General features: G+C 41.4%; 1 protein-coding gene and 1 pseudogene across 1 annotated transcript; both read left to right on the top strand.

The window, feature by feature from the left end:
• Nucleotides 1–1,845: 1,845 nt before the first annotated feature.
• On the top strand, nt 1,846–2,779 carry LOC129549814 (olfactory receptor 10AG1-like; annotated as a pseudogene).
• A 2,574-nt stretch (nt 2,780–5,353) lies between these two features.
• Nucleotides 5,354–22,864, top strand: LOC129549810 (uncharacterized). The gene is made up of 7 exons (XM_088829445.1): nt 5,354–5,358; nt 6,882–6,996; nt 7,159–7,332; nt 15,380–15,486; nt 16,990–17,127; nt 20,184–20,251; nt 22,827–22,864. Exons 1-7 carry the CDS (start codon nt 5,354–5,356, stop codon nt 22,862–22,864), a joined length of 645 nt encoding a protein of 214 aa, XP_088685571.1.
• Nucleotides 22,865–24,159: the final 1,295 nt, after the last annotated feature.

Below are 24,159 nucleotides of genomic sequence, written 5' to 3'. Positions count from 1 at the left end.
TAGTATTTATAATAAAACTTTCACTTCAGGTAATTTTGAAAATTAATTCTAGTGGAAATAGAGAAATATGAGAGAACATTTGTTGACTCAATTTTTTTGTCAAAGTATTAATGGAAAAACAATAGTTTGTGAAGCTGGAAGATGGGAACAGACATAGTAGATTTAATGAAATATGAAAACACAGTTAGAAAGCAAACATTAATAAAGTGTTATGAAAATTGTCACACAGTGTTGACTGCCTGATGATAACTGATTACATGAACTTGAAGTGAAGCAAGATAAACAGGCCTCTGTGTGTGTGTGTTAGTACCACTCATAAGCTTTTGCCATTTGCATTCCTAAAATAAATAATCATAGGGTTTAAATAAAGTTATATTTATTAGATAAAATTACAAAGGAATTATATAGGACGTATTTTATTTGGTTGTAAGAGAAGTAAATGACAATGGGTCAGAGAATCACATAGGTTAAGAACAGACTATGTTAAAATATCATGAAAGTGAAAATCACTCAGTCATGTCTGACTCTTTGTGACCACATGGACAGTCCATAGAATTCTCCAGGCCAGAATACTAGAGTGGGTAGCCTTTTCCTTCTCCAGGGGATCTTCCCAACCCAGGGATCGAACCCAGGTCTCCCACCTTGCAGGCAGATTTTTTTTTACCAGCTGAGTCACAAGGGAAGCCTGAGAACACTGGAGTGGGTAGCCTATCCCTTCTCCATTGGATCTTCCTGACCCAGGAATCAAACCGGGGTCTCCTGCATTGCAGATGGATTCTTTATCAACTGAGCTATCAGGGAACTCCAAATATCATGAAGAATGAGTCATATTTACGGACTGAGTTAAAGGTTAATTGGTATTTGCAATTCAGTGTACAGTGGGTATTAATAGGGAACGTTATTGGACCCCATGATGTAACACGCTTTCCATGGGTAGCATAACCAATGGGTGAGGCACACAGACGAGAACAACAGGATCACACGTATCTGCTCTCCCAGTAACAAGGACTGAGTTTAATAAAGCCAGTTCTCGTTGGAGTAGAAATGGGAGGGCTTAAAATGTTATGAATAAAAATTAGACAAAAGTTTTAAGTGAAAAGCTTTGAATTGAAAGGAGATGGAATAAGTCCATAGGTACAGGAAAATAAATTGATGAACCCAAAGAAAAACAATAGCAAGCCTGTGTCATATATAATTTCACTTTTAAAAGGGGTGAAACAATTTAATACTATTGCTGCACAATCAGCTCTAAATAAAAATGCATACATCTTTTTGTTTCTGGTATCAGTGTTGCTGCTGCTCAGTCACTTCTGTCATGTCTGACTCTTTGTGACCCCATGGACCACAGCCCGCCAGTCTTCTCTGTCCATGAAATTCTTTAGGCAAGAATACTGGAGTGGGTTGACATCCCCTCCTCCAAGGGATCTTCCTTACCCATGGATCAAACCTACATCTCCTGTATCTCCTGCATTTCAGGCCAATTCTTTTACTGCCAAGACACCAGGGCAGCCCTCTGGTATCACTACATCCAAGTATGAGACAATGGAGATTTTATTTCTCTAATTGACTTTGTTTTTTTGTTTGTTTTATCTTTATTTATTTATTTATTTAAATTTTTATTTAGTAAATGGTACAAAGCACAATGCCAAAAACATTAACAGTCAAAATTTCACCAAATGAAAAAATACTATAGAATACACAGTTGTAAAAAGCTACATTAAGTTATTTTACAACTGCCTCAAGGGATTATGTGAATAGGTTCGTGCATCTGATCCAGTTAACAGAAGGGAAACGTTGCTCAAAAGCATCAATGAATTAACCATCTTGAATTTACCATATCCACAGATGGGGTACAAAGTAAGAACACAAAAATCAAATATCACAATGATGGAATTCATCCTCTTGGGGTTGTCTGATATTTCCAATTTCCAATGGATTCTTTTGGGGATATTTTTAGTCCTGTATCTGATCATCCTGATGTGCAATAATGTCATTGTACTGATAACAAGAATTGGCCCTGCTCTCCAGACCCCCATGTACTTTTTCCTCAACCACTTTTCCATTGTAGAAACCTGTTATCCCAAGAATGCTCACGGACCTCCTGAGCCAGAAAGGGCACATTTCCTTCATTGCCTGTGCTACACAAACATGTCTGGTCCTTCTGTTTGGAGATTTAGAGTGATATGCTCCTGGCCGTGATGACCTATGACTGCTACGTGGCTATTTGTAACCCTCTTCACTATAGTCTGATCTTGAGCCCCCAGGTCTGTGTCCAGCTGGTCACTGCCTCCTGGGTCAGTGGAGTTCCTGCTGTAATTGGGCAAACATGGCAGGTTTTCTCTCTACCCTTTTGTGGGTCTACCACAATTAATCATTTTTTCTGTGACTTCCCCCCAGTATTCAACCTTGCTTGTGGGGACACATTTGTGAACGAGACAGCAGTCTATGGAGTTGCAGTGGTGTTCATCATTGTTCCATTTTGTTGACTGTTGTCTCCTATGGCAAAATCGTCTCCAACATTCTGAAATCGCGGTCCACCAGAGGGAGGGCTAAAGCCTTCCCCACTTGCTCGTCTCACCTCACAGTGGTGGTCTTGTTCTACGGCACAGCCTCTACCACCTGCTTACAGCCCAAACCAAATCCATCTGAAGAAACTGGGAAGTTGATCTCTCTTTTGTATGCAGTTTGGATCCCAACGTTGAATCCCATTATATATATTCTGAGGAACAAAAATATCACCTCAGCACTGAGAAAACTACTAAGTAAACTATCAACCTGACTCAAAGGCTTGAAATTACAGAAGCAATTTGTTTCTATGTTTCTCATGTAAAGACATCAGAAAATATCATCTAGTTCATTTCTATGTTCCTATAAACTGAGAGTTAATATCATCACTGTCATCTCACATTATGTGAAAGGATCTTAGTTTCAAAGAGTTAAGGGTATCTGGGTTATCAAAGCACACATTATATCCATGGCAATGATCTATTCTGAGGACCTATTACAAATAGCTGTGAAAAGTAGAGAGGCGAAAAGAAAAGGAGAAAAGGAAAGATATAAGCATCTGAATGCAGAGTTCCCAAGAATAGCAAGGAGAGATAAGAAAGCCTTCCTCAGTGATCAATGCAAAGAAATAGAGGAAAACAATAGAATAGGAAAAACAAGAGATCTCTTCAAGAAAATTAGAGATATCAAGGGAACATTTCATGCAACCATGGGCTCTATAAAGGATAGAAATGGTATGGACCTAACAGAAGCAGAAGATATTAAGAAGAGGTGGCAAGAATACACAGAAGAACTGTACAAAAAAGATCTTCACGACCAAGATAATCACAATGGCGTGATCACTCACCTGGAGCCAGACATCTTGGAATGTGAAATCAAGTGGGCCTTAGAGAGCATCACTACGAACAAAGCTAGTGGAGGTGATGGAATTCCAATGGAGCTATTTCAAATCCTGAAAGATGATGCTGTGAAAGTGCTGCACTCAATATGTCAGCAAATTTGGAAAACTCAGCAGTGGCCACAGGACTGGAAAAGTTCAGTCTTCATTCCAATCCCAAATAAAGGCAATGCCAAAGAATGCTCAAACTACCGCACAATTGCACTCATCTCACACGCTAGTAAAGTCATGCTCAAAATTATCCAAGACAGGCTTCAGCAATATGTGAACCACGAACTCCCAGATGTTCAAGCAGGTTTTAGAAAAGGCAGAGGCACCAGAGATCAAATTGCCAACATCTGCTGGATCATGGAGAAAGCAAGAGAGTTCCAGAAAAACATCTATTTCTGCTTCATTGACTATGCCAAAGCCTTTGACTGTGTCGATCACAATAAACTGTGGAAGATTCTAAAAGAGATGGGAACACCAGACCACCTGACCTGCCTCTTGAGAAATCTGTATGCAGGTCAGGAAGCAACACTCAGAACTGTACATGGAACAACAGACTGGTTCCAAATAGGAAAAGGAATACATCAAGATTGTATATTGTCACCCTGCTTATTTAACTTATATGCAGAACACATCATAAGGAACGCTGGGCTGGAAGAAGCACAAGCTGGAATCAAGACTTCTGGGAGAAATACCAATAACCTCAGATATGCAGATGACACCACCCTTATGGCAGAAAGTGAAGAGGAACTCAAAAGCCTTTTGATGAAAGTGAAAGAGGAGAGTGAAAAGGTTGGCTTGAAGCTCAACATTCAGAAAACAAAGATCATGGCATCTGGTCCCATCACTTCATGGGAAATAGATGGGGAAACAGTGAAAACAGTGTCAGAGTTTATTTTTGGGGGCTCCAAAATCATTGCGGATGCTGATTGCAGCCATGAAATTAAAAGACGCTTACTCCTTGGGAGGAAAGTTATGACCAACCTAGATAGCATATTAAAAAGCAGAGACATTGCTTTGCCAACCAAGGTCCGTCTAGTCAAGGCTATGGTTTTCCCCGTGGTCATGTACGGATGTGAGAGTTGGACTGTGAAGAAAGCTGGTCGCTGAAGAATTGATGCCTTTGAACTGTGGTGCTGGAGAAGACTCTTGAGAGTCCCTTGGACTGCAAGGAGATCCAACCAGTCCATTCTAAAGGAGATCAATGCTGGGTGTTCATTGGAAGGACTGATGCCAAAGGTGAAACTCCAATACTTTGGCCACCTCATGCGACGAGTTGACTCACTGGAAAAGACTCTGATGCTGGGAGGGATTGGGGGCAGGAGGAGACGGGGACGACAGAGAATGAGATGGTTGGATGACATTACCAACTCGATGGACATGAGTTTGTGTGAACTCTGGGAGTTGGTGATGGACAGGGAGGCCTGGCGTGCTGTGATTCATGGGGTCGCAAAGAGTCAGATACGACTGAGCGACTGAACTGAACTGAACTGAACTGATGCCTAGGTTTTTATATTTTTTGCTGAAGGACCATAGAAACTTTGAAGTAGGAAGCTGGCTGTGACCTTGAATTGGAAGACATTTTCTTAGGATGTGTGGTCTTTTGATATTTAAACCAAATCAACATATTGTGGTTTTAAAGATTTTGGGTTACATATGCTGTCTTTAATTGTTGTGATGAAATTAAAAGTTTTGTATTGTAGGTGAAGATTTGCCCTTCTAGATGTCAAAATGTGCTGTAAGTGCCCACAAAGTATTGATTTACTAACAACTGAAAATATAGATAAATGAATGGAACAGAATATAAACTACCAAAACACCCAAATATATGTAAGAATTTAGAACTTGATTCTGGTGACATTTTCTATTAGAGAAGATAAACTATGTGTAGATGGTGGAGAAATAACCTGGTAACTATTTAGAGAAAAGTAACTAGATTTTAATCTCACAAAAAAGCTTCAGATGGAGTACGGATCAAAAATCTTAAATACGCACAGTGAGAAAAGTGCCAGAAGAAAACACAAATTCCTGTTTGTACAGTGTGTGTGTGTGTGCTGACAGAGACCTTCTTTTTTTTTTTTTTTTTCTATTTCTACTGGTTCTTAACCTTATTTTTTTAAAAATTGGAGAATAATTGCTTTACAATGTTGTGTTGCTTTCTGCTAAACATCATCCTAAATCAGTTGTTAAGTATACATATATCCTCTTAGTCCTGATCTTCCCTCCTACCCCAAAGACCTTTCTAAGAATTATTTCAGAAGTAAGAATTCTGAAGTTTCCTGAGTTTTCGCACCAAAAAAAAAAAAAAAAAAAGAAAGAAAGAAAGAAAGGAAAAAGAATCTGGAGGTTGATTGAACAAACAAAAAACTTAATACTCTCTGTAGATCAAGATGTCTGTAGGGAAGTCGGAATAGCAGACAGGACTTGTCTTTCTGGCACTAATAGGAATGTGGCACAGATAAAAATAATTTCTCACTTTCAACTCTTTTTTAGAATTCTTTTGAGACTGGTATCCTCTGACAACTTTCAGCCTTTTCAGAAGTCAAGGGAATCTTGGGAATTCCCTGGCAGTCCAGTGGTTAAGTCTTACTACTGTGGGCCTGGGGTTGGATCCCTGGTGGGGGAATTAAAATCCTGCAAGCTATAAGGATATATTGTACAACATAGGGAATGTAGCTATATCTTATAATAAGTTTAGATGGAGTATAACCTTTAAAAGTTGTGGATCACTATGTTGTGTACCTATAAAATATAATAATATACAATATACATCATCTATACTTCAATTAAAAAATCAACCTTAGGAAAAAAGACCTTATGGTAATTAAAAGAACAGGAAAAATGAGAAATAAACAAACAAACATGCTACCAATTATAGCTGTAAAGATGTGAATTATAACTTTCATCCCAATGTCAGAGATGTTAAAATGTAAGAAAATGAGGATATTAGAATCAGCGAAGTAGAATGTTGTCTCTAATATTCAAAACATATTTGCAAAGGATGTGTAATAACCTTTGACATCATTGAGATGTTGTCCTTGTAAGATAATAGTAATAAGTATGAGAATAGTACCTAGCAAGTACTGAGCTGTTGTCTGTGTGAGGAGTGGTTTTAAATCCTTTCCTTGGATCTCATGTAAGTATCGTGGTGGTGTTCTGTGGGATAATTACTGCTCTCTCTCCATTAGTTTAGTGAGGAAACTCAGGCACAGAGAGGCTGAGTGGCAGCTACTGAGTGACAGAGTGAAAGTCAAGGTCAAACCCAAGTTGAACTGAGTCTCGGGGTCATGCTTATTCTATTCTATTTAATGACTGTTCTTTCATTAATGTGTAAAGAAGAGCTAAAACTAATATATACTGTTCTTTCTCCAGAAGGAAACAAAATATTTGTTTCAGAGCGATAGGGGTACCATGCTATTGAGTGTTTTCAATCACATGAACAGTTGTTTGTTTTGAAACAGTTACACTAAACCTGCTCTTGCTTTCGTAGGACTGCCCTCCACTTGGCCTGTGCCAACGGCTATTCAGCGGTGGTCACTGTCCTCCTGGAGAGAAAATGCCGGCTTGACCTTGGTGATAACGAAAACAGGACAGCGCTGATGAAGGTATGGGGCAGCTACCCATGTCCCCATGAGATGGATGCGGTTTAACCACTGAGACTGAAAATGACTTTATCTCATTGAAATATAGGGGACTGGGGAAGCTTGTGGACTGTTTACTTTGCATTCCTAGAATTTACACTCTGTTTCTCAGCACAACACTGACAGGCCATAGAATGCCAAGAGGAGGAGTGTGCGACTCTTCTGCTGGAGCGTGGTGCTGACCCGAATGTCATGGACGTCTGTGGCAACACCGCTCTCCACTACGCTGTCTTTTGCCACAATTTATCACTCGCAGCAAAGCTGCTTTCCTACAATGCCTGTATCGACGCCAGGAACAAGGTATCAGTCAGCTAACTTTATTTATCAAATGTTTGTGAAGCATTTTCTTAACCTACAAGTGTTTTATTTATAACAGTATGTAAATAGGTAAACTGAATAGTGCCCATGAGGCCCTGTTACCACGGAAACAGTTGCAAACCCGAGTCGGGGCAGGAGTGAAAAAAGTTGGTGCCCCCAGAAAGGGCAGGGCTCTGTCTGCCAGCCACCCTTCTACCCCAGAAGGAAGCTTTTCCCATTAGAACGTGGGTGGGAGTGAGTGGTAGGCTCTGAGCCCACAGGAAATTAAGGCTTGCCGGGAGTGAAGTGATGTGGGGACTGGTTGTCTACAGGGGCTCAGGGAATGTGCCCTGCTGGGGGTCGGCAGAGGAGGAAGGAGACCCAGTGCTCAGCAGGGGGAGCTGGGTGAGTGCAAGTGGGCCTGGGAGGCAGCAGGCCTGGAGCCCTGAGCCCTCCAGGACCCCGGGTTCTGAGATCTGGCTAGGCGGGTCAGGTCATGTTTGACACCCAGCAAGGGCATTCACTTACACCTCGGGGTCTTCCATGCTAGCCCTGGGGAGCTTCTCGGCGGGGTTGCAGCTGTGCCTGGGGAGCTGCCACTCCTGCTCTTTCTTCATGAAGCACGTGAAGTCCGGTCTCTGCAGCCCCGCCAGGAACTCCCTCCATCTCACAGGTGGGCTCAGTTGTCCGTGTTGGGAAGCTCCAGTCTTCCCTGAGTGAAAGTATTTTGAAGGAACCAAATTGTCTAAGATTTCACTTTAAATCATGATATTTCTCAAGCATTAGAGAGGAAAGCATTCCTTTACGTGTTCATGGCTGGTATTCGTCGTCACACTGCACTTGTTAAAAGGTAAAGCATTTTCCAAATATTTTCTCCCACTGAAGGTTTTTTTTTTTTTTCTTCTTTGTAATCAGTCTGAAATAACCCAGTGAAGCCAAATTTGCCTCAGTAGACTTTGTCTTAAAATTCAAACATAACGAAAGCATTTTACAACATAATAGAATTTGCTATTGACAAGTTCCCATTTTATGAAAAATGATTTATATAAGCACGGTTTCTCTCTCATTGCTCAAGTCTTAAGAGGGTAAAAGGAAAGGAAAAGGAGCAAGCAAGTGAAAAGTGCAAGTCAAGCTGGAATTTTGGCAGTTAGGAAATGCCAAGAAGAGGATTTATTTATTTTAATATTTATTTATTTGGCTGTGCTGGGCTTAGTTTCGGCATGTAGGATGTAGTTTCTTGACCAGGGGTCGAACCCAGGTTCCCTTTACTGGGAGCACTGAGTCCCAGCCACGGGGCTGCCACGAAAGTCGCGAGAGTTTAGCTTGTGCTTTTTATTCCCTTCAGTTGATATATTTCGGTGAGGTGCTTTTCAGTTTTCAGGGATAATAGTTGTTATTTTGAAAAAAGAGTGTGAGTGAACTGTAAACTTGCCTAGGGGCCAGTTTTAAGAAGACTGTGAGCAAAACAGACTGGCAGTGAACAGGTGGTAATTAAGTGGGAATTAAGAGAGAAGAATAAATAATTAACTGATATATTATCCTATTCTGGCAGAACCATCCATTTAGATAAGAGTCTAGACTCTGCTCTCCCATCTAGAATGTCTTGATGGGAAGGAAGTAAGGGGTTTATAAATCATGAAATCAGATTACCTTTTGGGTTTCCTAGTCCCTGTTCTACCACTGTGTACCCAGGAAAATTTAAAAAATTTCAGTTTTGATGACTTTTCCCTCTTGCACTTTTCTTTTTTGTTCAAACCTTCATGTAAGAGAATGAATTGGCCGTGTAAGGAAGAGATGAGACTGGAGTGGTTGCTGCACTAATTCTCAGCTATATTCTGCTGCTGCTGCTAAGTCGCTTCAGTTGTGTCCGACTCTGTGTGATCCCATAGACAGCAGCCCACCAGGCACCCCCGTCCCTGGGATTCTCCAGGCAAGAACACTGGAGTGGGTTTCCATTTCCTTCTCCAATGCATGAGAATGAAAAGTGAAAGTGAAGTCGGTCAGTCGTGTCCAACTCTAAGCAACCCCATGGACTGCAGCCGACCAGGCTCTTCTGCCCACGGGATTTTCCCGGCAAGAGTACTGGAGTGGGGTGTCATTACCTTCTCCATATTCTGCTGGTGAACCACAATTATTTGGGAAAACTTATTAAAAAAATTTATAAGCCTAGGCTGTTCCCTGAAGATTTTGACTGAGTAAATTGAGGAACACTTGGACATGTGTATTTAGAACTATTCCCTTGAAATTCTGATCCAATCCTTGATGAATAACTATGGAGTGAATACATGTAATTTCTAAATGCACCTATCACAAAAGAAAGTAGTCTCTAGAAGCTCTGGAATTTGATCAGTGCTAGCTTCTTCCATCAGCTCCCTCCTTTCCAGCTATATTAGCCTGACTCTTTCTCTGCCCCTGTGTTTGAGACATTAGAAGGAGGATCTTTGGCTGTGTCTATGGGTTTGAACCAGAGCTCCTTTTCCTTCCAACCACTCATCATTCAGTGGCAGTCCGAGAGTCTTTAGAGATTTGCTCATGGTGAAGTCACTTCGTCTGTAGAGTCTGGCCCTTTAAGGCTTTTGCACCAAAGCGTCTGCCTGCCTGTGATGCAGGAGACCTGGGTTCCATCCCTGGATCAGGAAGATCCCCTGTAGAAAGAAATGGTAACCCACTCCAATACTCTTGCCTGGAAAATCCCATGGACAGAGAAGCTTGGTAGACTACAGTCCATGGGCTCGCAAAGAGTCGGACACGACTGAGCGACTGCACTTTATTCACTTTCACTTATCATCCAGGTCATTAGGTCAACAGATGTTTGTTACCAACAGGGTTTTCCTGACTGCAGTAATAGTAACTCATGAGCCTTTTTTGGTATCAGCTGCTGGACAGACTCGTGCAAGAATTGCTGATCCCTGGCATAGGCAGATGAGAGCTTTAAAACACGTGAAGTTAATAACAGTACAGAGGGGAATTGTTTTAAGCATTTATTTTCAGCAGGCTTGGAAAGTCATTATCCATTTGATTAACAATCTAGAGGAATTCTAGAGCCAGATCGTAGTTTCAACAGGCAGTGGAAACATTCTTGACTGTGAATTCTGAGTCTTTTTAAAAGAATTTATGTTTACTTGAATTATGAGTCTTAATAGCCGTATTTGTTACATATTGGGACCCACTCTTTTTGCGAAACATATGATACTAAACAAAAGAAAGGTTTCACGTACAAGTATTTGCTTTAGACCCACCTGTTTTGAAACAGCCAACATAAACCAAAAGTGGTCCAGAGACCAAACATGGCCCTGGATCTGTTTAGTGACGTCCACACCGTGAGTCAACACTTCAAATTCAGGAGGCTCAGGCAGAAGTTCAGGCTTCTCCAAGGACCAAACCCGGACCCCCTTGAGCCCATTCTACTGTTTGGCCTGCGTGCAGAGGCCACCCCTTCTGTATGGGACATGTGTTTTCGGGGTTACTTGTCTCACCTGGCTTTTTCACTTCCTCAGCTCATCAGCTTTCCGTCCATAAGCATTTGAGTTTCCAATTTTTGATGGATAGTTTATTTTGAGAAATATTTGAAGGTTTTAAAGACAGTCTAATTAATCTGTCATTGATTTTACATTTTAAAAGCTCTCTTAAGAACAAGATTTAATTTTTCAAATTAGAATTTTTAAGTTGGTTGTGGCGGTTTCACACTGAATAATTCTCACAAACACACAAGATTATAAGAGCACAGGGAGAGCTCGTGGAAAAGCAACTCCCCGAGAAAATGTTGAGCGTGTATTTATTGGTAATTTTATGTTGCAATCTTTAACTAAGAGCAGTAAAGCAAGACAGACACCAGAATTCTAGGATTTTGGAAGCTTCCTCCTGGTGGTCTGGAGGTAATCACATGAGAGTCATCAGGAAGGGTCTTTGAAGATAAGGTGGGGAGGGCGCTCATTCTGCGTGCAGTTAGCATCTAGCTAATGCTGACCTGTCAGATAGAACGTCTGACTTAAGGAAGGGCGGTGGAAAGAGCAAGCAAGGAAGAGAGAATGAGTAGGATTAAATTCCAGGAGACATTTCTGAGAAAGCAGTAAAACAGGGTTCCCACAGATAATTTTTTGAAAAAAAAAAAAAAGATTCTCCCTTTGCACGTTCATGTACAGAACAATATTCGCACTGGAATGTCTGTAAACCTTTTGAGTTTACTCATGGTTCATCCTTGGATAGGGTATGCATGCTACAGTTCAGTTCAGTTCAGTTCAGTTCAGTCGCTCAGTCATGTCCGACTCTCCGCGACCCCATGAATCACAGCACGCCAGGCCTCCCTGTCCATCACCAACTCCCGGAGTACACTCAAACTCATGTCCACAGAGTCGGTGATGCCATCCAGCCATCTCATTCTCGGTCGTCCCCTTCTCCTCCCGCCCCCAACATTTCCCAGCATCAGAGTCTTTTCCAGTGAGTCAACTCGTCGCATGAGGTGGCCAAAGTATTGCAGTTTCAGCTTTAGCATCAGTCCCTCCAATGAACATCCAGGATTGATCTCCTTTAGAATGGACTGGTTGGATCTCCTTGCAGTATAAGGGACCCTCAAGAGTCTTCTCCAACACCACAGTTCAAAAGCATCAATTCTTCGGCGATCAGCCTTCTTCACAGTCCAACTCTCACATCCATACATGACCACGGGAAAAACCATTGCCTTGACTAGACGGACCTTGGTTGGCAAAGCAATGTCTCTGCTTTTTAATATACTATCAAGGTTGGTCATAACTTTCCTTCCAAGGAGCAAGCGTCTTTTAATTTCATGGCTGCAATCAGCATCTGCAGTGATTTTGGAGCCCAAAAAAATAAAGTCTGACACTGTTTCCACTGTTTTTCCATCTATTTCCCATGAAGTGATGGGACCAGATGCCATGATCTTTGTTTTCTGAATGTTGAGCTTCAAGCCAACCTTTTCACTCTCCTCTTTCACTTTCATCAAGAGGCTTTTGAGTTCCTCTTCACTTTCTGCCATAAGGGTAGTGTCATCTGCATATCTGAGGTTATTGATATTTCTCCCAGCAATCTTGATTCCAGCTTGTGCTTCTTCCAGCCCAGCGTTCCTCATGATGTACTCTGCATATAAGTTAAATAAGCAAGGTGACAATATACAACGTTGACGTACACCTTTTCCTATTTGGAACCAGTCTGTTGTTCCATGTACAGTTCTGACTGTTGCTTCCTGACCTGCATACAGGTTTCTCAAGAGGCAAGTCAGGGGGTCTGGGATTCCCATCTCTTTCAGAATGTTCCACAGTTTATTATGATCGACACAGTCAAAGGCTTTGGCATAGTCAATGAAGCAGAAATAGATGGTTTTCTGAAACTCTCTTGCTTTCTCCATGATCCAGCGTATGTTGGCAATTTGATCTCTGGTTCCTCTGCCTTTTCTAAACCTGCTTGAACATCTGGGAGTTCACGGTTTACATACTGCTGAAGCCTGGCTTGGAGAATTTTGAGCATGACTTTACTAGCGTGTGAGATGAGTGCAATGGTGCGGTAGTTTGAGCATTCTTTGGCCTTGCCTTTCTTTGGGATTGGAATGAAGACTGACCTCTTCCAGTCCTGTGGCCACTGCTGAGTTTTCCAAATCTGCTGGCATATTGAGTGCAGCACTTTCACAGCGTCATCTTTCAAGACTTGAAATAGCTCAACTGGAATTCCATCACCTCCACTCGCTTTGTTCATAGTGATGCTTTCTAAGGCCCACTTGACTTCACATTCCAAGATGTCTGGCTCTAGGCCAGTGATCACATTATCGTGACTATCTTGGTCGTGAAGATCTTTTTTGTACAGTTCTTCTGTGTATTCCTGCCACCTCTTCCTAATATCCTCTGCTTCTGTTAGGTCCATACCATTTCTGTCCTTTATCGAGCCCATCTTTGCATGAAATGTTCCCTTGGAATCTCTAATTTTCTTGAAGAGGTCTCTTGTTTTTCCTATTCTGTTGTTTTCCTCTATTTCTTTGCATTGATCACTGAGGAAGGCTTTCTTATCTCTCCTTGCTATTCTTTGGAACTCTGCATTCAGATGCTTATATCTTTCCTTTTCTCCTTTGCTTTTCGCCTCTCTTCTTTTCACAGCTATTTGTAAGACCTCCTCAGACAGCCATTTCGCTCTTTTGCATTTCTTTTCCATGGGGATGGTCTTGGTCCCTGTCTCCTGTACAATGTCACGAACCTCCGTCCAGAGTTCATCAGGCACTTAATCTACCAGATCTAGTCCCTTAAATCTATTTCTCACTTCCACTGTATAATCATAAGGGATTTGATTGAGGTCATATCTGAATGGTCTAGTGGTTTTCCCTACTTTCTTCAATTTAAGTCTGAACTTCGCAATAAGGAGTTCATGATCTGAGCCACAGTCAGCTCCTGGTCTTGTTTTCGCTAACTGTATACAGCTTCTCCATCTTTGGCTGCAAAGAATATAATCAATCTGATTTCACTGTTGACCATCTGGTGATGTCCATGCGTAGAGTCTTCTCTTGTGTTGTTGGAAGAGGGTGTTTGCTATGACCAGTGCATTCTCTTGACAAAACTCTATTAGCCTTTGCCCTGCTTCATTCCGTGCTCCAAGGCCAAATTTGCCTGTTACTCCAGGTGTTTCTTGACTTCCTACTTTTGCATTCCAGTCCCGTATAATGAAAAGGACATCTTTTTTGGGTGTTAGTTCTAAAAAGTCTTGTAGGTCTTCATAGAACCGATTAACTTCGGCTTCTTCAGCATTACTGGTTGGGGCATAGGCCTGGATTACTGTAATATTGAATGGTTTGCCTTGGAAACGAACAGAAATCATCCTGTCATTTTTAAGATTGCATCCAAGTCCTGCATTTCGGACTCTTTTGTTGACCATGATGGCTACTCCATTTCTTCTAAGGGATTCCTGCCCACAGTAGTAGATATAATGGTCATCCGAGTTAAATTCACCCATTCCAGTCCATTTTAATTCACTGATTCCTAGAATGTCGACGTTCACTCTTGCCATCTCCTGTTTGACCACTTCCAATTTGCCTTGATTCATGGACCTAACATTCCAGGTTCCTATGCAATATTGCTCTTTACAGCACCGGACCTTGCTTCTATCACTGGTCACATCCACAACTGGGTATTGGTTTTGCTTTTGCTCCATCCCTTTATTCCTTCTATAGTTATTTCTCCACTGAGCTCCAGTAGCATACTGGGCACCTACCGACCTGGGGAATTCCTCATTCAGTATCCTATCATTTTTACCTTTGTTACTGTTCATGGGGTTCTCAAGGCAAGTATACTGAAGTGGTTTGCCATTCCCTTCTCCAGTGGACCACATTCAGCTGTGGTCCATGTGATCAAATCGGCTAGTTTCCTGTGATTATGATTTCAGGTTGTCTGCCCTCTGGTGCCCCCTAGCAATACCTACTGTCTTATTTGGGTTTCTCTTACCTTGGTCGTGGAAAATCTCTTCACAGCCGCTCCAGCAAAGTGCAGCCGCTGTACCTTACCTTGGGTGAGGGGTATCTCCTCAAGGCCGCCCCTCCTGACCTTGAATGCGGATTAGCTCCTCTCGGCCCTCCTGCGCCGGCGCAGCCACTGCCTGTTGGACGTGGGGTAGCTCCTCTCGGCCGCCGGCCCTGTCGTCAGGCGTGGGGTAGCTCCTCACGGCCGCACCTCTTTGCGTCGTTCGTTGCACCGGGGCCGGCGTCTCTCGTGTCGCGTCTGAGCCGCCGGGGCCGGGGTCTCTCGTGTCGCGTCTACAGATAGTATTAAATATTTCTACCTCAGCATTGTTCCTAAAATACGCAGTTGATACAGTAGCTAAGTGATACCTGTACCCCCTGCATTGGGAGCTTGACTCTTAGCCACTGGCCCACCAGGGAAGGCCCAGGGGAGGAGTATATTAAAGAGAAAGGAGGTGCACAGGGCGATGAGGAGGAGGGGTTCTCTTTCATTTACTTTCTGACTTATTTTTAAGTTCAGAGAATCTATTGCATGATTTTAATTTCCGTTTAGAAGTAGGTTAACTGTATACATTAGAAATGGTTTTCCCTGTTTTACAGGATGACCTGACACCACTGTTAGTTGCAATCCGTGAAAGGAGAGAGCAAATGGTGGAGCTTTTAGTAATGAACAAAGCAAATATACATGCAGTTGATAAGAAGAAAAGGTACTGTTGTTCATTTTCTTTTTAAAACCCTTAGTGCTGTTCTAGGATGGTAATATCAAGATTAAATGAATAAGAGGATTCATTTGTGATCAACACATCATCACCTAGGTAGATGACCAATTATTCTGACTGGGAATTATGAACAATATATAGCAGGAATATACAGCAGCATTCATATTCCTTTATAATATTGACTGCTGTCATATGCAACCTGTTTTTTGTGTGTTTGCTTTGTTGATCTTGTAATAGCTGAGGGATTTCAAATTAGTTTTATTAGCTTTATGAAATATGGGTTCTGCTTTTTAGTTTACCTCATGACAATATTGGGTTTCTTAATTCTTTTAAAATAATTCTTTAACCTCTTCTTTGTATATATATATATTTAAAAGATGCATAGTAAACCTAAAAGACTTGATGTAGTTTTTTTGATAACTCTTTGCTTTAAATTACTTTCTTTGAAGAATGTTGATATTATTAGGTTGCAAAAGAGTCAGATACAACATAGCGACTAAGTAGCAACAGCCACAAAACGAGATTATTACTCCCTGTCAGCAGATCCTGTGGGCTCATCAGTTTTTATCCTTTCTCATTTGAGTCCATTTTGATATTTTAATTTTTAATGCAGGTAGAAGGAAGAAATATAGCTTTGATTGGATAAACTGTTCCTTTAACAAAGACAAGTCAGAGGTGGACAATACAGACATAAATGATGGGCTTGAGATTCATACTAGGTTCAATTCCTAGGTTTCCTACTGATTACAGTTATTTCTCATCGGCAAATAAGTTTCCTGATATGAAAGGCAAATAGTATTGCGTCTTTCAAAGGTGCCTGTTTGTGAGAAAGATTTTATATATAGTATTTCATTTTAGGTGCCTAACACATGCTTTTCCACACCATTACCTGCCACCGTAACTATCTTTATTCCCATTATTATCAATATTTTTGATTTACGTCTGCAAGTGGCCTTTCCTTAACCCAACCTCTAGCTGACTTGGAAGCCGAATATGTCAGACTAAGGAGGAAATTGGGAATTCATCCCTTAAATAGTCACCTGCCTCAGATGAGTGGCCTCAGCATCGTTTCTTGTCCATCAAGGACTTTCTTATTATTTTTAAAAAACATTTATTTATTTATTTGGCGTGTGGCATCCTAGTTGTAGGAACTCTTAGTTGCAGCATATGGGATCAAGTTCCATGACCAGGGATGGAACTTAGGCCTCCTGCATTGGGAGCCTAGAGTCTTACCCACTGGTCCACCAGGGAAGTCCCCACCAGGACTTTTGAAATAGTAAGTACTGCTACCTGGCATCTCAGTGGGACAGGAGGCTTCTTTTCCATCCCTTCATTTTAACCTTGGAGGTAATTTACAAAGATGAACACTTGAACTTGTAAATGGTCAGCTCTTCATGAAAGGGCAAGGCATTCACTTGGTAAAGCAAAATTAACTGTTTCAGTAAGTTAACTCAACTTCCTAAGGCTGAAGTCCTCTCTCTGTTGTTTTAGAACAGCCCTCATGCTTGCTGTCAAGTATGAATCAGCAAATGTCGTCAGATTGCTTCTTCAGCAAGGCGCTGACATCTTTTCCCAAGATGTTTTTGGATGGACTGCAGAAGGATATGCTGTTACTAGTGGTTTTAATATGTAAGTGTTCACATTAAAATGTCAGTTCTCACTAAACTGCAGCCAAAAATAATTTTACCTGTTACTTGCTACATGACCAGTGAGAGTCCAGTTTGGTGCAGGCAGTTTGGAGAATGGTGGAGACATGTTCCCCCTCAAGAGCTGAAAGCCAACAAAGGCCAATTAGTTACTCTTGGCTGTAGGCTTGGAGTGCTTTATCTCAGGACATGGAGACCTTGATCCTGAGAAAGCTTGACATTAGCCATTTCATTCCAAGTCTGACCTCTTGATATGGTGTACGAACAGTGTCACAGTTGTGATATTTCTAACCAGTTCTTTGGGTCCTGAAAGATTTAGTTCAGCAGCAAATCCTGTGTTTTCCCTTGAGGACTTGCCTGTCTACGCTTCCGCTTGAGTTTTCCAAGAACCCGGCGGATTCCCTAAGATCAACGAGACGGTCCTCTTCCGGAAGTCATTTGGAGGGAAGAAAATAGTTCTTTCTCATCATTCTGCTGCTCGCATTGATTCTGCTGCTGCAGCGCTGCTGCTACAGCTGGTCTTGACAGGGTCTGCTTGGCGGCTGGATCTGGAGTCTGGATGTAGCTCTATAAAGACCTTTAATAAAATCATTTTCAAAGGAAAGCAAAAAGAAACTCATCCTGCAGTGGGCTCACGACTGACCTTTGCTCCCAGGCCGCCCCTGCAGGTCCAGTTTCCCCAGCCTTTAAGGTGATGCACACGTCGACTCCAGAGTGAGAGCTCTTTGTTCTCATACGTGTGCTGTGCTTGTCACTCAGTCACTGTGGCAAACAAAGCACCAGCATGCAGTTCAGGCAGCTGGGCCTCCTGGCTTCCCCCCTCACTCAGAGACCTTATGTGGAGCCAACGCATAAGCCTTGATCTTCACGATGAGGTGCTCTTGAGGCTCTTATTTATCTTTTCTGCTAGCAGATGGTAGTGGGGACTATTTTCGGCTGTCAGAGAGGGTCAAGTGCTCCTGCAGGGATTGAGCAGACTTCCCTTTCTCCTTTGTATCTAGACTTGAACCTCAAGGCGGCTTTCTGTCATGTGGGGGCACCTTTTCTTAGGTCACAGGTTCCCTGTCATCCTTCCCAGAGTAGTGGGTGCCAGCTTGCCTGAGATTCCCTTATTATGCTTGGACTTTCATGGGATCTGTTTCCTATAATCATGAAAATCTTCCAACGGATTCCTATCTGCCTCCACCTTAAATGTTTTCAGAATCTGCCCCATAAGGAACCCATTCAACAGAAATCCCTAAGTCTCAAGTAAGACAGTTGGAATTCAGATAGGTAAGCCCTGTCTAGAACTTGCCAGTATCCACTGTAAGAGTAGGGATATGTCTTCCAAGTGAACTGGAGGGGAACATGGAGATTAAACATCATTGTCAGAAAGATCTGCTGGTTCAGAGTTTGAGTAGGTAGAGAAGGAAGAGTAGTGGTCCAGGCCAGGTCTTGATTGTGATTAATTTTCTGATTTTGGTGTCATTAGCTGCAATAATGGGGGATCATTATGTTATATAATGTAGTGAATTCATATGTTATAAATAAATTAGGTACACATTATATAAGAGCTGAGATTCCCTAAATTACAAACCACAAAGAACAGCCAGTCACCAGAATTAATAACAGTTTCAAGCAACACTTGAACGTTAAACGTATGAAAAAGCACATATTGGGATTTGTTTGGAATTCGAAAGTCGTTCCAGCAATAACATTCAGGAACAAATTATCCCATTCTTTGACTGTTCCTGCAAGCATTTTGGGGGTATATGATCTCGTTAAATCCTATTAATCCTCTTCTGAAGTAAGGTGGTAATATCCCAGTTGTGTAGAGGAAGACTGTGAACTGCAGAGAAACAGCTCCTCCAGGAACAAACAGCAGCTGGTTATAGAGCTGGGATGTGCAAACTCGAGAGATGTTTCATAACCAAGCTGACTCTAGCTAGTTGTTGGAGCTGTCTTGCCCTGAGTTCATGACTGCTTGATCTGTGTTTTCTTTCTCCTTTCAGTTCAGTTCAATCACTGAGTCATGTTCGACTCTTTGCAACTCCATGAATCGCAGCACGCCAGGCCTCCCTGTCCATCACCAAATCCCAGAGTTTCCACAAAATCATGTCCACTGAGTCGTTGATGTCATCCAACCATCTTATCCTCTGTCATCCCCTTCTCCTACCGCCTTCAATCTTTCCCAGCATCAAGGTCTTTTCAAATGAGTCTGCTCTTCACATCAGGTTGCCAAAATATTTGAGTTTCAGTTTCATCTTCAGTCCTTCCAATGAACACCCAGGACTGATTTCCTTTAGGATGGACTGGTTGGATTACCTTGTAGTCCAAGGGACTCTCAAGAGTCTTCCCCAATACCACAGTTCAAAAAGCATCAATTCTTCTGTGCTCAACTTTCTTTATAGTCCAACTCTCACATCCATACATGACTACTGGAAAAACCATAACCTTGACTAGATGGACTTTTTTTGACAAAGCAATGTCTCTGCTTTTTAATATGCTAAGTTGGTCATAACTTTCCTTTCAAGGAGTAAGCGTCTTTTAATTTCTTGGCTGCAGTCACCATCTGCAGCGATTTTGGAGCCCAAAAAACAAAGTCAGTCACTGTTTCCCCATCTATTTGCCATGAAGTGATGAGACCAGATACCATGATCTTAGTTTTCTGAATGTTGAGCTTAAAGCCAACTTTTTCATTCTCCTCTTTCACTTTCATCAAGAGACTTTTTAGTTCTTCTTAACTTTCTGCCATAAGGGTGGTGTCATCTGCATATCTGAGGTTATTGATATTTCTCCTGGCAATCTTGATTCCAGCTTGTGCTTCATCCAGCCCAGCGTTTCTCATAATGACCTCTGCATATAAGTTAAATAAGCAGGGTGACAATATACCTTTACTTTCTTCTTTACTACATGCTAAATAAAAGTTTATAGAACTTAGAAACTTGTATGTAACAATTGAAGTTTTGATATTATCTCTGACATTGAAATGATCTAAGAATTTGGTAGTTGTTTATCATATCAGTGTTAAAATATTATTTATCACATTTTAATACATAGCTTTCTCCAACTGATTTCTGATTATAAAGAAAAGAGACCTAAAACCTCTCCTGAAAATAGCAACCCAGGTACGTCATCTGATACCGAATTACTCTTGGTGATTCTACCATAGATAAAGTAGGAATGAGGAAGTTTCAATAATGAAAGAACTATGAAAACATTAGTGTCAATTGCATGTGCATTTTATTTTTTCAATTAACTTCTTTATACTCTAGTATTCAGAATTCTTTAAGAAGTTAATTGTAGGTGATTTAACATCAAGGACAGTATTGTCTGAAAAGAAATCCATCTATTTAATATGCCCTAAAGTCCTATTATAAATCTTTGTCTAAATCATAAGAAAACAAATTAAGTGAGTATGATTTATATTTCATCTATCGTCATAGTATATATAGCAGATTGGTCTTCTTATGAAAGTGAACTTTCATTTTTAGAAATGGTTTGCATTTAGTGAATGAATAGGTAGTAGTTACTGTATAGTGATTAGTCTCACTAAAATAGTTACCATCATTAAAACTAGGAACCTGAATAACCCCTTCCTGGTAGGAGAAGAAATGATAAACCATAACTAACTGCAATGCTGAGCCCGTGTGCAGCATAGTAGTGAGAGATTATTTCTGAAAGATACCTGCCAATAGTACAGAAGGCAGAAAAGCAATGCCTGGTTGAGAACCAGTTATTTTGCCTAGTTTTGTACCAAGCATGTCTAGATTACCAACTTCATTCCTTACAAATCCCGAGAGAGTGAGATAGGTTGACTTCATTAGGACCAGATATTTTCTTTTGTGTGTTGGACACTTGTCATGACAGTATAATTTTGTAAGAACAAGATGTTCTCTTGCCATCAGTTAAAAGATTATCATAATAGATATTCAAATAGAACAACTTGGTATTCTGCAGGTTCTAATAAAAGCACAAAAGTACTTTGCAGTCACAGAAACAGCATTAGGTCCACTGTATGTGGCATCCAGCACATTGTACAGGGTATCCAAGGGTACCTTTAACTGAGTAGACCTCTATCTAATCCAAGGGGGCTTCCCATGTGGCTCAGTAGTAAAGAATCCCCCCGCTAATGCAGGAGATATGGTTTGATCCCTATGTCGGGAAGATCCCCTGGAGAAGGAAATGGCAACCCACTCCAGTACTCTTGCCTTGGAAATCCCATGGCCTGGTGAGCTGTAGTCCATGGGGTCACAAGAGTCAGACACGACTTGGTGACTGAACAACAAAAGCATCTATCAAAGAACTGTAGGTTGGTTTAATACACTAGTCAGAGGAGATACAGAGATGACAGTGTCTTGGTCTTCAATACGCTCAGAATAGAATAGAGTTTTCTCTGGTTAATTTCTGTATTTTTCTAAACAAAATTTTCAAAGAAAACATGCTTATTTATTTGTTCATTTGCTCACTAAACAGATAACTTGCAGGTGTCTTTTATGTACTCAGCATTGTTCTGATGTCACAGGGTGCAAACATTTAAAAATCACTGCCCCTGCCCTCCAGGCTCAAGCTTGCAGTGCTCCTCTCCCCGTGGAGTGACTGCATGTGCCTCATCCCTCCAGCATCAGATCATGACGACCTCTGGGAAACGTTGTCCAACAGCACCGGCGTCCGTAGCTCCCTCCCTCCTTCCCTCTCTCCCCTTGTTCATCAGCATAGGATGTGATGATGTATGCCTTTCAAGGTGAAAAAGCATGATTCCTATCAACATTTGCCATATAATGGGAAGGACTGATAAAATGATGTCCTTCACTAGCACACAGCACTCTGCAGCCCATCCTGCTCTGTGTGGCCCAGATACTCTTGAGCAATGAAAGGAGAGCGTTTCAAGAGAGTCTTTTAAAACATATTAGGGTGTGTTTATATATATATAAAGAAGTTATATATATATGAAGAAGTTATGTATATATATATATATATACAACTTCTTTAAAAAGTCCAGCTTCTGTGCACACTACTGCATGCTCACCACTACAAGTCTAGTCCCCATTCTCACCACTGAGTTGACCCCCTTCACCTCTTTGCCCTCCCCCACCTCCCTTTCAAGAGATTATCCTTTCTAAGCCCGGAATGACTACATCGTTCATACTTCTCTTGCCTTTGGAAAGAGGACCAGGAAGAGAAGAATTTTGTTTCCCATGTTTTACCGCACTCTGAAGTTCAGTGCCTGTAGACCAAGCTTCCCTGTGATGGGGCATTTTCATCTTGAACTGAAGAGCCAGAGACGTTGTCATGTCCCAGCAAGACACCTGTAGTCTCTGTTCAGTGCTCCAGGTGATGGAAGTCCAGAAACACTGTGCTGTTTAAGTGTGCTATTGTCAGCTTATAGTGTTGATTCTGTTAATGGTATAGCATCATTTTCTGTCAGTCTCCTGGAGTTTGCTTAGGATTATGGCCATTGTCAACAGCAGTTCTTTCTTTGTTTTTTGTTTTGTTTTGCATTTGATTACTATAAAGAGGAGGAGTGGTTCTTAGGCATTACTGGCCTATGAGTATAGTACAACCACTGTTCCCTTCCTCTAATGTGGCCTCCAGGTGTGGTTTGAAAGGGATACTTTTAAACAAAGCCTCAGTGTTGAGGTTTTAGTAGTCTGTATTTTTCTTCTGTTGATTTAAAATGTGTCTTGCTTTTTTCTTTAATAGTGGATAAGAGTTCGGAAGAAGACTCTTTAAGGAGGTAGGATTTTATGGATGTTTTCAATTATATGTTTAACTAAGGGAACATGGAGAAGAGAAACTAATGTTTGTTGAGTGTTCTGCTGTGGGTTAGACACTGCATTACGTGCTTTACATCTGTGACCTCATAGAGTCATCACCGGAGAAGGCGATGGCTCCCCACTCCAGTACTCTTGCCTGGAAAATCCCATGGATGGAGGAGCCTGGTAGGCTGCAGTCCCTGGGGTCACGAACAGTTGGACACGACTGAGGACTTCACTTTGACTTTTCACTTTCATGAGTTGGAGAAGGCAATGGCAACCCACTCCAGTGTTCTTGCCTGGATAATTACAGGGATGGGGTAGCCTGGTGGGTTGCCGTCTATGGGGTTGCACAGAGTTGGAAACAACTGAAGCGACTTAGCAGCAGCAGCAGAGTCACCACAGCAGCTTTGTAAATTAGCTGTGTCCTCCTTTACTTAACTAGGTAACTGTGGTTTCAGGAGGTGAATGAATTGACCCTGGTTAAAATGAGTTGATCTGTGATTTGACAATTGGCCTTCCTGGCTCCCACGTCCACTTCCATGGCCCTCAGCAGAGACTGAGAAGTACCCATGTAGCATATAAGTTAAAGATATAAATTACGTCTTTGACTTGTATATATTTTAAGTTTCGACATTGTGGGGAAACTACCTGTACTCCCGCTTAGAGTAAAGGAGAGAAGTGGTGTAATCTATAAGTGGTATCCCTGCTGACGGACCAAGACTCCCATTTTGGACGGACTCAGATTCGTCTCTGAACCTTGAACAGACAATAGAGAAGGAAAAGCCTATTCTTTCGCTTTGTTTCAAGTCATCAGGTTTATTCCAGTTTGGGCAAACAAGAATTATTTCAATCCATCAATTGGATTTTCAGTTCAGCTATTAGAACTCTTGGTGAAAACAAATGGGTTTTAAGCTCTGCTGATATGTCGGCTGTCACTCTGTTATGGAAACTAAGAATGAGTGTTAACTAGATATTTCATAGGTTGGGAAAGATGGAAGCAGAAATAGGTAATGACAAACTTTTTTGGAGACTTCCCTGGGGGCTCAGTGATTAAGATGGTTAGTAAAACATCTTCCAATGTAGGCACTGTGGGTTCAATACTCAGTCGGGGAAACTAAGATCTCACATGCCTCAGGGTCAGACAGCCAAAATATAAAATAGAAGCACCATTGGAACTAATTCAGTAAAGACTTTAAAAGAGGTCCACATCAAAAAATCTTTAAAAAAAGATTTTTTAAAAGCTGTATAAAACAGGCCAAATTTTATTCAAGTCAAGA

Source organism: Moschus berezovskii, chromosome 1 (assembly GCF_049115385.1).
Source record: "Moschus berezovskii isolate FMDL1 chromosome 1, NW_MosBer_1.0, whole genome shotgun sequence".
NCBI classification, from domain to species: Eukaryota; Metazoa; Chordata; class Mammalia; order Artiodactyla; family Moschidae; genus Moschus; species Moschus berezovskii.
The sequence above is the reverse complement of the archived record's forward strand: the minus strand, read 5'-3'. Positions and strand labels throughout refer to the sequence as shown.